This window comes from Peromyscus californicus, unplaced genomic scaffold (assembly GCF_007827085.1).
Source record: "Peromyscus californicus insignis strain IS unplaced genomic scaffold, ASM782708v3 Scaffold_13__1_contigs__length_99412109, whole genome shotgun sequence".
In the NCBI taxonomy this organism is placed as follows: Eukaryota; Metazoa; Chordata; class Mammalia; order Rodentia; family Cricetidae; genus Peromyscus; species Peromyscus californicus.
The window spans coordinates 95,613,456-95,629,671 of NW_026294424.1; the positions used below are offsets into that span (position 1 = coordinate 95,613,456).

Here is a 16,216-nt window from a genome sequence, read left to right on the forward strand (position 1 = left end):
GTGCATGAATCATGATGTGCATGTATCATGGTGTGCATGTACCATGGTGTATATGTGCCATGGTGTACAAGTGCCATGGTATGCATGTGGAGTTGAAGGACAATTTTCTTGAGTGATTCTCTCTTCCACTGTAAATTCTGAGGATCAAATTCATGTTGTCAGGCTTGCAGGACAAGCACATTTCCCACAGCCATCCCATGGCCTAAATGACTGGTTCTGAATAATAAATCTCTTATAAAACAAAGTCTAAGCTTTATCATTGCTTACCTTAGTATGTGTGAGTGTATATGTGTGTGCATGTGTGTTAAATGTATGGAAATTCTGAACAATAAGTCTAGGGTGAAGCTTAACCTTAATGCACAAATGAATCTGTGCATATATTTCATATAACTATTTGTATTATATAATTTCAACAAACCTCAAACTCACTATCCTCTCTCTTTGTAAGATTAGGTAGCATAAGACACTGTATACATTTAAGTTCTTTTAAGCACATACATATTTGTAAGATATTATCCACTTTTCCATATTTTATTTACATATAGACACTTACACAGAAACAGTGAAAAATATACAGCTGGGCTGGAAAGATGGCTCACTAATTAAAAGTATGTACTGTTATCTCAGAAGCCATATATTCCATTCCCAGCACCCACATGGTGGCTCACATCCTGTAACTCCAGTTCAAGGAGATCTGATGTTCTCTTCTGACCTCACCAGGCACTGCATGCACTTAGTGCACACACACACACACACACACACACACACACACACACACACACACACACACAAATAAAGTAAAAATAAATCTTTTACAACAAATATGGACAGATATCTAATAATTGATCTTGCTCCTTTGTCACTGTCTCAAATATGTACGCTATATCTACATTCATTATAATACACAGAATCTCTAGGAAAAACAGTTTCATAAAAAGCTTTTGTAGTATTTTGTGAACAAGTCTTGGAGACTTTCCTCACACTGAACACCTGTTTTAGATGGCACACAGTGGAGACGTGCTTTTCTACTCATGCTTTCCTACTTCAGACTTGCCACAGTTGTACAAAGCCAAACATGCTCCCCCAAGAGTAAAGACACATTCTCTTGCTTTGTCACTTACCTGCTATGCTGAATACTATAACAGTAAATATAGTACTTGGCAATAGCCTCCTGGGTACCAGCTCAGCCAGCAATTTCCCAAGGAAATATGGTGGCACTCTGTAGTATCCACTGGTATGCTCATGTCTACAGAGACAAAGATCATGTTAAACATCCTTAGATTAGTCCAGAAGGCACAGGTGAGATGCTGGCTAAGCTGACTTCTGCCTTGACAGGGAGCCTAACAGGACAGTGTCCCCTATGCTCCAGGCTGACTCCCATACACGTCCCCATCTTAGGGACCAGCATCCCTAGGCCAGCATCCTGATGACATTCTCACTAGGATTCTCCCCATCAGAAAACTCTCCCCACTTTGTCCACTCTGGTCACACAACAGCCCCTCCAGGGACAGACTGATGTGCCCACTCTCCTCAGAGTCTCTGCCCCTCTGAAGCTGGTTCCCTGAGGAGCAGCTCATTCCTACCTCACCTCAGACAGTGGTCATGGAGACTTCTCTCCTTCCAGTTCTCATGAAGAAGGTGACACTGTCACTCTGAGGTCACAGTGCAGCCTCAGGACACTACATCCTTCTCACTTTAGGACAGATGTATTCCTTCAATAATCTCTCTTCACAACCACGAATCTTTACCAGATACCAAACTTGATCCTTTCCCTTCCAGCCCTTCCAGATCCCAAGCTCTTCCCCTCCCAGTGTCTTCTTTTCATCTCTGGTGTTTTGTTTTTTGAGACAGACTCACCAGTGCCGGCTGAACTTAAATTCCATATACAGCCAAGAATGACCATCCTCCTGCCTCTACTTTGGCCCCAAGTGCTGGGATTACAGGCATACAGCCATGATCAGGGTTTTGTGACACTGTGAATCTAACACAGGGTTTCAGGCACACAAAGCAAGCACTCTAACTACTGAACGAGGCCCTCAGCTCCTCTCTGAGGACTCCTCTCCTGGGCATGTACTTGGAGGCAAATCTTGGCCATCTCTGAGAGAAGTGAATTCTAAGCATAGGCCACCAGGGAAAGGTTCTTCCATGTTTGAAAAGCACAGAAGATAAACAGCCCTTTTCTACACAGCTGCTGTCTGGCTCTTTCCAGCCCTCCATCAAGAGGAGACTCTCATTCTTGTGCAGCTGTACCTCTCCAACTCCAATGTGCTGCCGAACCCACCACACTTTAGCTCTGTGAAACCCCTGACATCTTTATTTTGGGGAGGAGTCATAAATTTCCTGTGATTTTTTCAGCCCCTACTATTGCATTGTCTGCAGCACTGAGATAGGGTAGTATCACCCACATTTTGAAACTTTCTCTGAGCAGCAGACACCTCTGCTCTTGGCTTCCTATCCATTTTTCAGTTAATATTATTACTCTCTTTACATACTTCAAAAATCATGATACCACATGATAAACACAAATTTCACAATTTGTTTATTTTCAACTAAATAAGTAAGAAAAAGGGGGAATTACTGGTAATTCATGAGATAACATTCCAGGCCAAATGATGAATGAAATTAATTGACCACCTGCTCCTGGTGCCTACTTCTGGAGCAGGGGTTACTCACAGAAAGCGATCCTCGTCAATCACAAAGAGCTCCCCAGCAGACACACTTGTGATGGTCTGGAAGATGGTGACCACGAAGAGCAGGCCAGCTCTGCAAGGACAGAATGGAGACAAAAACAATAGTAAATTCAACACTGGGATGGCTTATTTCCAATACACCTTGTTCTGCAGATTAAATAACATTACACAGATTTTTATTTGAAAAAAAAATCAGTACTGGAGATTTGGCTCAGCAGTAAAGAGTGCTTGTTGCTCTTGCAAAGGACCAGGTTGGTTGGCAGCACCCACATGGTAGATCACAACCATCTGTCACTGGAGTTGAAGGGGAGCCTGTGCTACCTAGTTTATGTCAACTTGACACAAGCTAAGGTTATCTGAAAGGAGGGAACCTCATTTAAGAACGATAAGATCCAGTTGTAAGGCATTTTCTTAATTACTGATGGATGGGGAAGGGCTCAGCCCATTGTGGGTGGTGCCATCCCTGACCTGGTGGTCCTGAGTTCTCTAAGAAAGGAGGCTGACCAAGCCATGGGGAGCAAGCCTGTAAGCAGCACCCATGCATGGCATCTGCAGATTCCTGCCTGGTTTGAGTTCCGGTCCTGACTTCTCTTCAGTAATGAAATACAATGTGGAAAGGTAAGCTGAATAAACCCTTTCCTCCCCAACTTGACCTATGGTCATGAGCTTAATCAGAGCAATAGTAACCCAAACTAAGACAGAAAACAATGTCTCTTTGTGATAGTCAGAGGTCTCAGGGAAAACACATGGTACACAGACATACATGTAGGCAAACACTCATACACATACAAATAAAATACGTATTTAAAAAAGGGAAGATGGAAAATGTAGAACTGTTCTGGTTATAAAGGTCAGGAAGTGTGAGTCCCATAAGTTATTTTCCTCTCTGTCTCCACAGCGGCATCGATTAATTGAAGTGTGTCTTCTAAAATTTAACAATTGGATAATGTAATGTAATGATTCTAGAGTATGTAATATAGAAGTTAATTTAGATGAAATGATGAGAGTGGAGCCCTATAATGTCATCTGTGTCCTCATCATGGGAAGAAACAGCAATGTAGTGTCTGCCAGGAGAGGGCTGAGAGAAGGTGGCCAGACAGGAAGAGCCTGGGAGAGAATCCTCACCTCACACTCTCCCACTGCATTGTGGAGACTCATTTAGTTTTAAAGCCACTGAGTCTGTGGTATTCAGTCAAGCCAGCCCAATCCATCACTCCAATTTAACTAACAAAGTTGGTAAGCATCATTCCTAATGTATAAGGAGAGAAACAAAGATTAATAAAACTCCAAGGAGTTTTCCTATTCAGTTGGCTGTGTTGATTTACAGAAAAGTAAGAATGAAAACGTGAAACAGTGGGTGGAATCTCAACTCAACAACTCACTACAGACATGGACTGTACACACATCTTTAAAGCCTTGATGATTATCCATAAAATAGGCCAACAACTTCCTGCATGGTTTCCAAAGTGCTCAAAAAATAAATTCAGTCATGCCTATTTATGAAGAAATAATTTGTGTCGATGTGATAGGGGATGGCAAGCAGGAAGAGGGAATAAAAGGCCCTCTGCAGTTATCTGTTTCCTGGACACACATGTCAGGTTCCTCTAGACAGATGCATGATTGGGTCCTAACAGCCAGCTACATAACACCTTCTCATCTGACAGTCAGAGGTCAGTGACTCTCTTTATCTAGGTACACAGTGGTGGTTAGATATCCAGATCAGATGAGGGAGACCTTGTTGGAGACTAGTTCCTCCTAAATTAAAGAAAAAATTCCATTTTATAATCTACCAAAGGCCAGATTAAGGAAGGAAGGAAAAGAAAAAGACAGTCTAAGAATGGGTAAGACTCTGAGAAGGGCAGGAAGAAAGACCTCCAAACTCCTGGACTTGGGAGACAGAGGCATGAGGACTGCTGCAGACTGAGGCCAGCCTGGGTTACATGACAAGTTCTGGGCCTGTCAGGTCACAACTGTGGCCCTGCCTCAAAGGAACAAATAAGAGCAGGGGACGTGACCTGAGCACCCCATAAACAGCCATAGAGCATAGGACCTGAGCACTTCATGACCAAACACTGAGTGGAGGAGCTGGGTTCCTCCTCTCCTAATGAGTCAGTTTTGCTTTCTTTACTTTACTCTCCTGAATGCACAACTCTCCCCTCTTCCATTCCCCCACACATCTGTTCCCTGGTGCTCAGGGCATTTTCCCTCTCTGTGTTCCCAATAAATTGTCCTCAAGTTCCATCTGTGTTTACTTTCATACGTTTTATCAACAAATCCAAGAACTTAGAAAGGGGACCTTATGGGCCTGGTTACACTTAACCTTATATACTACATCTACTTTCTGATCTGAGTGTTTGGATATTATCATTTAGATTGAAAACATTTAAGGTATAAAACTTATATGATTCATGAACAATTCTGTAAAGTAATTATATCAAATTAAATTAGTTTATAACCATCACTGCAAATATACATCATTTTAAAGGTAATGCATTAGAAATGTAGTCTCAGGAACTTTGAAATGTGTATTAATATTTGATGGATTGAATGTACTGTACAATCTGTCTCAAAGGAGAAAAATCTTACTTCTCCTGTTTATCAGATTTTACACTCTCAGCCCATATGTGTCTCCTCACTCCCCACTGCCCTGGCAAAGTGTACACTATGCTGCCTGGAGGTCAATTGCTTTATAATCCACATGTAAGTGAAACATGATTGTCTTTCTGGGTTTGCATTACCTATTTGGCATGATATTCCTCAAATCTTCAATTCTATCCATATTGCTATACATTCCCATTTTTAAAGATAAGCAGCATTTGAGTGATATTTTCTTCATCATTTATGTGTTGATAGACAGTTAAATTCCTTAACTTGGTTACTGTGCATAGTCCTCCAATGAACATCAGACTTCACATGCATTTTTGGTAAATGTTTTTAAATAGGCATGTAAATATGCACAGGATAAATGTCTATGTCCAATTATTTCTTTCAGTGCCTTCTCCTTAATGTTTGGCTGCCATCTCAACCCTATAATGCTGTTGAGCCAAAGGAGCTCATGTGCCAACAAAATTCAAATCCAGCTCTTAGTTATATAGTTGGACAAAATACAAAGGCTTTGCTGGATCCAAACATGAGAAGGCATCTCATGGCCTCCTGAACATTACAGATGAAGAGAATCTTGATATTGACCCTGAAAATAATTTAATAGCTTTATTCCATAGATGATCTTTTTATTTTATAATTTAATTTAATTTTACATATCAGCCACGGATTCCCTTGTTCTCCCTCCTTCCCCCAGCCTCTCCCCCATTCCCATCTCCTCCAGGGCAAAGACTCCCCTGGGGATTGAGTTCAACCTGGTAGACTCAGTCCAGGCAGGTCCAGTCCCCTCCTCCCAGGCTGAGTGAAGTATCCCTGCATAAGCCCCAGGTTCCAAACAGCCAGCTCATGCAATGAGCACAGGTCCCAGTCCCAGTGCCTGGAGGCCTCCCAAACAGATCAAGCCAATCAACTGTCTCACTTATCCAGAGGGCCTGATCCAGTTGGGGGCTCCTCAGCTATTGGTCCATAGTTCATGTGTTTCCCTTTGTTTGGCTATTTGTCCCTGTGCTTTATCCAATCTTGGTCTCAACAATTCTCGCTCATATAAACCCTCCTCTTTCTCGCCAATTGAACTCCTGGAGCTCCACCTGGGGCTTGGCCATGGATCTCTGTATCTGGTTCCCTCAGTCATTGGATGAGATTTCTAGCATGACAATTAGGGTGTTTGGCCATGTGATCACCAGAGTAGGTCAGTTAGGGCTGTCTCTCGACCATTGCCAGTATTGTGGGGGTATCTTTGTGGATTTCTGTGGACCTCTCTAGTACTTTGCTTCTTCCTATTCTCATGTGGTCTTCATTTATCATGGTCTCTTATTTCTTGTTCTCTCTCTCTGTTCTTGATCCAGCTGGGATCTCCCACTCCCCTAAGCTCTCTTTCCCTTGAACCTTGCCCTTCATTACCCACTCACATCCTGAAGAATGGATAAATAATATGTGGTACATATACACAATGGAATACTACTCAGCAGAGAAAAACAATGACATCATGAGGTTTGCAGGCAAATGGATGGATCTAGAAAAAATCATCCTGGGTGAGGTAACCCAGACTCAGAAAGACAAACATGGTATATACTCACTCACAGGAGGATACTAGATGTAAAACAAAGATGACTAGACTGCTACTCACAACTCCAAGGAGGCTACCTAGAAAACAGGACCCTAAGAAAGACACAGGGATTGCCCAATGACAGAGAAATGGATGAGATCTCCATAGATGATCTTGAGGAAGTGTTTTGAACTGTCCTACTTAGATTTCTGCTGCTACAATGAACACCATGACAAATAGCAACTTAGGGAGAATGGGATTTATCTGGCTTACATATCCCAAGCCACAGTCCATCCCCGAGGAAAGTCAGACAGGAATTCAAGGCAGGATCTTGGAGGCAGGGATAGAAGCTGGGGCCACTGAGGCATGTTCCTTACTGGCTTGTGCCTCATGATTTGCCAGCCTGCTTCTTTATACAACCCAGAACCACCTGCCCAGAGGTGACACTGTCCCCAGTGGGCTGGCCCCTCCCACATCCATCATTCATCAAGAAAACGTCCCACAGACTTGCCTACAAGCCAACCTGGTAGATGAATTTCCTTAATTGAGGTTCTTTCTTCCCATAGGCTTATGCCAAGTTGACAAAGTCTAGCTAGCACACTAACCAAAAGAATCAACCACTAATCAGGATGACTGAAATAAACTACACACAAAGGCCATTGTCACACAGTACAACTTCTTATACAATACTGGTAGCAGAGGAAGTGAAAAATACAAATTAAGAGCATTTTGCAATTTCTAAAAAGAATATGAAGAAACAGCTAATAAAGCTCTTCTTTATGTCTGCATTTTCCAAGATCATTTCTGAGAGAGCAAGACAAACTCCATTTTAAAGAAAACTTCATTTCTAGCAATACTAAGATAAAAGCTGAACCAAGTTCCAGAGACATAAACACCCAGTTAAGACTCCAGTCAAGGTGACCCCCCCACCCTCAGGGTGGGTAGGCTGCTGGCCAAGAAATAGTTATGAAGCTACCAAAGGCTTAATCCATCAGAGTCTCCAACAGTACTGGGAGAGACTCCAAATGTATTTTGTCTTCTGTAGTTCTTCTCTTGGCTAAATGTTCCTGTTAACTGAAGTATGACCCTGAAACACAAAGGCTTGTACCTCATAGCTTGCGGCTTTTCCCTTTAAAAAATCCTTCACTCTGAGAGCTCAGGGCCATCCTCCTTCACCTGGGTAGCCAGTGTGTTAGACACAGACCACACCCAGGCTTGCATGTTATTAATAAGCCCCTTTGTACTTGCATCGGATATTGGCTCTGTGGTGGTCTTGCTTGGGGGTCTAGCAACATGGGCACAACAATTTCCACATTAGGTTTTTTGGAGTTTGTGTCTGAATGCTTCCTGTGACAGTGTCTACACCATCTGTATTGTTGTCTGGGTTCTGCTGGGTTAAGACATGCTGTCTACACAGGGCGTAAACCAAGTACTAGCAGATTTGGAAAGCATTCAGACCTTGGCCTTCAGGAAGGTGAAAAGAAGACAGATGGAAATAGATGTAACAGTCATCTCACTGCAGACTAACTCCTGATCCACACAGAAGGCAATTCATAGAAAAACTGATTTTTATGTTTGTTCTTATCTTCAAAATTAAATCAGCGTTTTCCACACATCAAATCAGATTTGTGGGGCTGTGGAGATGGCGCATTCAGCAACAAGTCTGCCATGCAGCCATGAGGACCTGAGTTCAAATGCCTACAACACATGTAAAAATATCCAGGCATAGTACTTCTCATCTGTAACTCCAGTGATGAAGGGTACAGAAGTGGACACTTGGAGCTCATTAGCCAGCCAGTCTGGCCAAGTCAATGAGCTCTAGATCCAGTGAGGGACCTGCCTGGAAAAAGAAAGTGGAGGGTCATCAAGGAAAGCCTGGCATCAACCTCTGACCTCCATATGCAGATTTATGCATGCTCACCAACATGCACATGCACACACACACATACACATGAGTGCACCCCACACAAACCTGTACATATAACACCTCTCTCTATGTCTCTCTGTCTGCCTCTCTTTATCTCTCTCATCTCTCTGTCTTTCTGTCTCTCTCTCTCTCTCATATATATATATATATGATATATATATATGTCTCTGTTTCTCTCTGTGTGTCTGTCTGTCTCAAGAGAAGCTTCCTGAAGTTCTTAATCATCTTTCCGTAATTGTCAAACCTCTTTGGCTATTGGGAGGTACCCAGAGGCTATGGGTGTCAAGCAGGACGCCCAGTTGAGGAAATAATTTTATGCCATACATAAATTACAGTGAAAATTCTGAAAATTGTGATTCTGATGAGACACTATGTTTGGAACATGCTATAGTCATTTTAAAAAGTTTAACATGAAAGGATATCTTTAAAGCTACGTTATAGTTCAAATTAGACAAGGACCACAAAGGTGACATCTATAAGACAAGTCAGGAAAAACTGAGTCCCATCCTATTACCCCATGGTCACATTCAAACATAGCAAATATGTGCAAGAAAATTGGCACCAAAGAAACAAAAGAAGAATAAATAGGTAAACTAAAACATTTATGTACCAAGGGCATTATAAACAGAATAAAAAGGCAATACACAGAAGAGAAGAAATGTCTATGCATCATGTATCTGGTTTGGGATTCTCATCTCAAAAACAAAAATCATTGTAACTCAATAGCAAGGAAAAGTTAAGGGCCAATGAGATGATTCAGGTGACATGACTGCTGCCGTTCTTGATGACCTTGAGTACAATCCTGAAACCCATGTGGTGGAGGGCTTGCTCTTGTAAATTGTCCTCTGGCCTTCTCATGTATGCTGTAGTACATGCATGCCCACACACATACACACACTAAAGAAATAAATAATTTTGGAATGAAAAGAAAACTTTCGTATTTAAAATGGGAAATTGCAGTCACTTCATAAAACATCCAGTGAAATATCATTTATTTTTTCTTAAATATCTTATTCCAAACAAGAAAGAACATAAGTTTGGTTGAGGATGTGGACATTCTGGAGTCCTTGGGTTGGGCTGGTGAGGATATAAAATAGTACAGTGGAGTTGGAGACAGGACAGCAGTTCCTCAAACAATTAACCCAATGGCCTATGATTTGGCAACTCAAGCTTTCTGCCTTAAAGAACAAAAGTCCGCCGGGCGGTGGTGGCACACGCCTTTAATCCCAGCACTCGGGAGGCAGAGCCAGGTGGATCTCTGTGAGTTCGAGGCCAGCCTGGGCTACCAAGTGAGTTCCAGGAAAGGCGCAAAGCTACACAGAGAAACCCTGTCTCGAAAAACCAAAAAAAAAAAAAAGAGCAAAAGTCCAGAGCTCAAAGTGATGTACTTGCACACTCAACAGCACGGTTCACAGCAGCCAAAGGTGAGAGCAAACCACATTTCCAGACACAGATGAATGGGAAACAATACAGCACACACACACAATGGACTATTATTCTGCCTTACAGAGCCCAAGAAATCCACACACATGCCACACTTTGATGAGCCTGAGGACATTAGACCAATGGAAACAAGCCAGCCAAAACAAACAAAAACAAAACCCGAAAACACAGATACTTGTGTGACTCCAATTCATGGTTCCCACATTAGTCATATTCAATGACAGAAAGTAGGATGGCTGATACCAGGAATCGGGAGTGGGTAGTATGTGGAGTCTTCTTTCAGAGCTATGGGATTCCATTTGGGAAGAAGAAAAAATGCCCTACATTTAGAGTGTGATGATAGTCACATAACATGAAACTAAACACTAAAACTGCTAAAATGTGAAATGTGTGGTGTGTATACTTTCATTTTATCTACACACAAACGTGAAAAAGTGAGTTCGTCCCCTCAGGCTTCAATGAACCAACACACTCTATCACACCATAAAATGATTACGCAGTTCTTGCCATGAATTCCAATTCTTAATGGATTTACAAAAGCATGAACAAAGTGACAGCAGTTTCTCAAAATCAGGATCCAAGTTTGCGCACCTGGTCTGGACTTCCGTACAATCATTTCGTAGGAGACGGAAAGCGACGCCCACCAACACGGCCAGAATGATTGTGATAATTGCCTTTCAAAAAGATAACGGGGAAAAGAAAAACTTTCCATTAGGAATAGAAAGTGTTCTATACATTGTGCATTATTTAATATATATGGTTTCCTAATCAGATCTCTCCAATGAGAGAAACACTGTATTTTGGGCAGAGTCCCTGGAAGAATATAAAACACACATGTTAATAGACTGCTTGTATGTTAAACTGAAGGTCTCTGCAATCTGAGGCTCTGACAGCACAGATCCTGGAAAAGCTAAGACTTCTCCCGGTGCTCCACCAGGATCTCCCAGTGCTCCACCAGGATCTCCCAGTGCTCCATCAGGAACGGCCAGTGAAGGGCTCAGTTCAGGTTCTGAAACATGGATGACACAGGTGGAGAGAATGCAGGTGCCTGGGGAGGTTGGGGACGAACCAAAGTAAGTGACAAAGTGTTCACTAAACTGAGACCTCAGCTCTGGTGCAGCGAACATGTGCAGTTTCTACTTCAAGTGGTTTAAAGAACTCGGGCTTTCTTTACTCTAGTTAGAAACAAGTTCACCCCAGGCCAGGGGACAGCTCAGTGGCAGAGCCCTGCACAGCATACACTAGACCTAGCCCTGATCCCCTCAACTGCAAACCAAATAACAAAACTGAAAATGACTCACAACCCAGTTCCTAGTAGTGGGATCTTGTGTGCTAAGAAGTGGGGAGCTGGTCCTCACCTGTGTCACCTCTGGGAAGTCTGTGCCTGTGTGGGAACGAGCACTATTGCAGTCACCACAGTGTTCAGACAGCGTCCTCTGGGTCACCTGATGCCCCATTGCCCCTCATCTCTGTCACTGCTGCTCCATCAACGTCAGCCAGAGCGGCCTGTGCTCAAGTCTCATTAAGCTGCCAACTCCTCCAGACCCTCATCTACCTCCATCCACTCGGTCTGTGCAGACAGTCACAAGGACCTGCACTGCTTTGGTTTTGAGTTAAAATGGCTTTAAAAGGTGCTTCACTTAACAAAGGAGTAAGGCTACATGATGCTGTAACTTATTTAAAAGATTCTCCATTTACTGGTCCTGTGCTCATTGCATGAGTTGGCTGTTTGAAACCTGGGGCCTATGCAGGATCGCTTGGCTTGGCCTTGGGGGAGGGGACTGGACCTACCTGGACTGAGTCTACCAGGCTGATCTCAGTCCACAGGGAAGGCTTTGCCCTGGAGGAGGTGGGAATGGGGGGTGGGCTGGGGGGAAGGTGAGGGGGGCGGGAGGGGGGAGAACAAGGGAATCCGTGGCTGATATGTAGAACTGAATTGTATTGCAAAATTAAAATTAAAAAATTAAATAAAAAAAAAAAGATTCCGTTATTCCTCTGATGATGTTTTAAAAGTAGAATATTATGATCTAAGGGAAAGCCGCTTACCATGTAACTTGACAAATTAGAACTCAAAACACTAGAATTTGGAGATAAGGCTCAGCAGTTAAGATCACTAGCTGCTCTTGCAGAGGGCCTGAGATTCAGTTCCCAGCACACAAATGGCCCCTACAACCTTCTATAACTCCAGTTTCAGAGGATCTGATGTTTTCTTCTGGCCTTCATGGACATGCCTATGATGCATAAATATAGATGCACTCAAAACAGCCATACATAATAAATAAATAAATAAATGATTTAGAGATTTAGTCCTCAGTTCCTAACATTGCTAACACACACACACACACACACACACACACACACACACACACACACACACTTCTTACCTCCTGATACTGTGCCTCACTGTTGAACAATGAGTAACACAATTTGATGAATGTAACTCACTTTTTTCCAGTCATATTGAATCTTTTTTCCAAAAAGAATGGATATAAAAATGCCTCTTTTATGACAAAAATAGATGGTAACTGAATAAACAGATAAAATTATAGAAAAGACCAAAGTGTCTGGAGCAACTGACAGTACAACTCAAATGGTAAGAATATTCACATACATGCAGGGAAGGAAGCAGCATTGAAATATGAAAAGGGCAGCACACGTGTTAAGAAGTAAGTGGTGTTTCATTACAGCCAACAACACACGACCTTTCAGTGTTCAACAGAAACTAAATTCCTGAGAGTAAATAACAACACACTAACAACAGAACTGACTATAAGTTCTGGTTGGACAGGGACAGGGATGTAGGTCCATGGTAGAGTGATTGTCCTCTCATGGCTGAGGCCCCAGGATCAAACACTAACACAGCAGAATCCTCAACATCATGAAAAAAAGATAAATGAAAAAGTGATGGAACAATGAACTGGAAGAACCACATTTCTGTGTGACATTCATGTTAAAATAACAGAAAATCTTAAGGCATGATGATCCTTGTTACAGAGCTGGTTTAAAGAAAAGTGGAACCTCACTTCCTTCCAGTTCCCAGTCAGCTGACAGGGAAGAGCACTGTTCAGTCCAGTCACTATCTGTGTGTGAACTGCACTCTGAGTGGCTTCTGCTCTCACCCTGGACTCCAATAAGGAACAGCACTCTGCACTGGGCTCATCTCTCAGGCAGTGCATGCACAGGCTCCCTCAGAGGGGATCAATGGCCCTGTTTCCTCATCCCATGATTTCAACTACAGATCAACCCCCTTTCCCTCCCCAGTCACCTCCACCCTTCCTACTTAAACTTTCTCCAAAGTCCATTCTGTCATCTGACATGCTACAGTTTTATCTGTTTATTCAGCTACCATCCATCCACCAACATGAAAACTTGCATCAGGAGAAAGCCTTTGACTCCCTTCCTCATTCCTGGACTTTGAACTTGTAGGATGCACTGGTGAATTAAAGTAGACAGGTGTGAGGAACTTCCAGGTGCGCTGAATTTCTTGTTGACTTCCCTGAATTAAATTTCCTACTGGGATTAGTCATTATAGTTCCTCTAAATAAAAAAACAACCACAAAAATGTTTTCTGTAACTAAAAAGTTAATCATGTTCTACTTGTTTTATTGAACATATGCCGAGTGGAGATGACGAATATATGGAACAGAGTAGAAGATAAATGTGACTTGAAGTACACCGACTCAGAAACAAATTGCTCCCACTTGATTTTTTTCACAATACAGTTAAAATAATTCATCAGATTACCTGAATCACAGTGACCTGTGGAAAACCATAGTAATTTTTGAATGAACGACAGATAATCCACCAAAGCTGATTCCAGAAAGGGGTGACACACGTGATCTCCTCCAAGGCCGAGATCCTCCCTGCCCTCTGTTCCCCCAAGAGTGGATCCAGTTCAGTTCTCGTTTCTCTGTATAAGGAGGACTGTACATACATGTTGGCTAATTTTTCTGTGACTTGGTGCCGTCTCTCAGAAAGTTCTGTATATATGTCAGCTTTGGGATAAAAGTGGATAAAGACAAGAAGCAGTTAGACAATAATTTAACTGATTTTTCTGAGACACTTTTCATGAATAACACATAAATTATGTACTAGTTTTTCTCTGAGACAGTCTCATGTACCCTAGGATGTAGCATGAATCTTAAAGAGTCTTATTAACAAAAACAAACCCAGAGCCAGGTATTGGGGTGAATGCTGGAAGATCAGAGAAGCAGAACAAGCCACAGCTACCTCACCTGGCCAACTTCTCAGCTGACCCTGTTTCCTCAGACTGGAAGCCTCTGAGTCCTTATCCAAATGAATCTCAGCTGAACTGCTTCTAGAAAGACTGAAAGCTTAACCAGTCAAAAGCTTCTAGTTTCTGGTCTTCACACCTTATATACCTTTCTGCTTTCTGCCATCACTCCCTGGGATTAAAGGCTCACTTTCTGGGATTAAAGGCATGAGTCACCATGCTTGGCTATTTCCAGTGTGGCCTTGAACTCACAGAGATCCATGCCTCCAGAAGGCTAGGATTAAAGGTGTGAGTGCCACCATTTTCTAGCCTCTGTATCTAGTGGCTGTTCTGTTTTCTGACCCCAGATAAGTTTATTAGGGTGCACAATATTTTGGGGAACAAAATACCACCACACTAGACTTGGCTCAAAGTTTGCTAAGAAGCCAAGGGTGACCTTAAAACTTCTCCAGGTCCTCCTGTGTCTGTCTCAAAGGCTGAGATGACAGGCATGCACTTCACACACACATATGTGGTGCTAGGTACCAAACTGAAGGCTTGGTGCATGCAAGGCAAGGACACTACCAGCTGACTTACATCTTCAACTCACCAAATTTTGAGCATAATGAAATTACCTCTGTGTAATTCCTTAACAGATTAGAAGTGTCCCTAACTGACCTGACTACTGTCATTATCCCATGGATGCAGCAAACTGAATGACCTCTTCCCATCTGGACCCCAAGTCTTAACAAAGTCTTCCTACCCTTCTTAACATAAAAGTCTGGTGCCTGGTTTTTGCCACATGTGAATGTATGTGCAAGTGTAAAAACTGCCAAGTATCATGTTGTTTAAATGGTATAAACAAAGCCAGGCACTGTGACATAACCCTGTAATACCTATATTTGGAGGTGAGGTAGAAAGAGCACACATTTAAGGCCAGCCTGGCTACATAAGCAAACAACATCTAAAACATTAACAAGGATAATATGACAAACAATAGGTACATTTACCTTCTAACAGAACTTTCCTTGACAACTGACAGTATCATATAAATGGTCTATTATAATTTAAATATAAAACACCAAAAACAACAGACAGAAAACACTATTAGCTAATTTTAGGACACTGAATTAACATATAAAGCTACTATCTAAAGAACCACACTACTGTGTTATAATGAAATCAGTTAGGCAAAAAATCTGACTCTAGAAGATTCACATACCATTATGGCCTTCTTCCTCTGTGTCTAATATAGCAGAGAAACCTCCATTAATGATGTCCAGGAAGAAGTCTGCAGGGTTGTTGTGGGGATCATATTCATAACCTACAAAGAAGTTGGCCAAGAACACAAACTTGAGGACCCTCTTTCAGAGAGTGGGATGGGGAGGGGAGACAGAATCTAAGAGCTTCTTCTTCTTCTTGCCCCTCCCCCACTAACTTATCCTTTCCTCTTGCACATACCCTCATAATATTTCAAAAATATCTGCTCCCCAGTATAATATAAACATATATGTATATACACATTTATGAATATATATGTATGCTGATGTGTATGTTCTACAAACATATGTGAACTCTTTCTATGAAACAATCTTTTGAATTTGGCCTAAATTTTTATTGGACTCCAAAGACTCACAAACGTTTACACTTTTAAATGACAAAGATTAATCAAAAACAAAGAGTGATACGGAGAGCTGCTGGTCAATGGCTTTTACAGCGGCCACAAGAACATACAGCAGACGGCAATTAATAACTCCGGTGTCAACCCTCCAGAGGAATAACTCTCTGATGGAGGA

The 16,216-nt window shown here is 42.1% G+C and overlaps 1 protein-coding gene across 2 annotated transcripts in view; it reads right to left on the minus strand.

Moving 5' to 3' along the window:
- The window catches only part of LOC128108695 (ATP-binding cassette sub-family G member 3-like), a 66,520-nt gene that overhangs the window by 17,809 nt on the left and 32,495 nt on the right, over positions 1-16,216 (minus strand). For both annotated transcript variants that reach the window (XM_052735606.1, XM_052735607.1), the window contains exons 8-12: positions 15,643-15,744; positions 13,952-14,202; positions 10,799-10,881; positions 2,674-2,763; positions 1,122-1,246 (exon numbers count right to left, since the gene is read on the minus strand). In XM_052735606.1, coding sequence (XP_052591566.1) covers positions 1,122-1,246; positions 2,674-2,763; positions 10,799-10,881; positions 13,952-14,202; positions 15,643-15,744 — 651 coding nt within the window. The remainder of the gene's footprint in view (positions 1-1,121; positions 1,247-2,673; positions 2,764-10,798; positions 10,882-13,951; positions 14,203-15,642; positions 15,745-16,216) is intronic.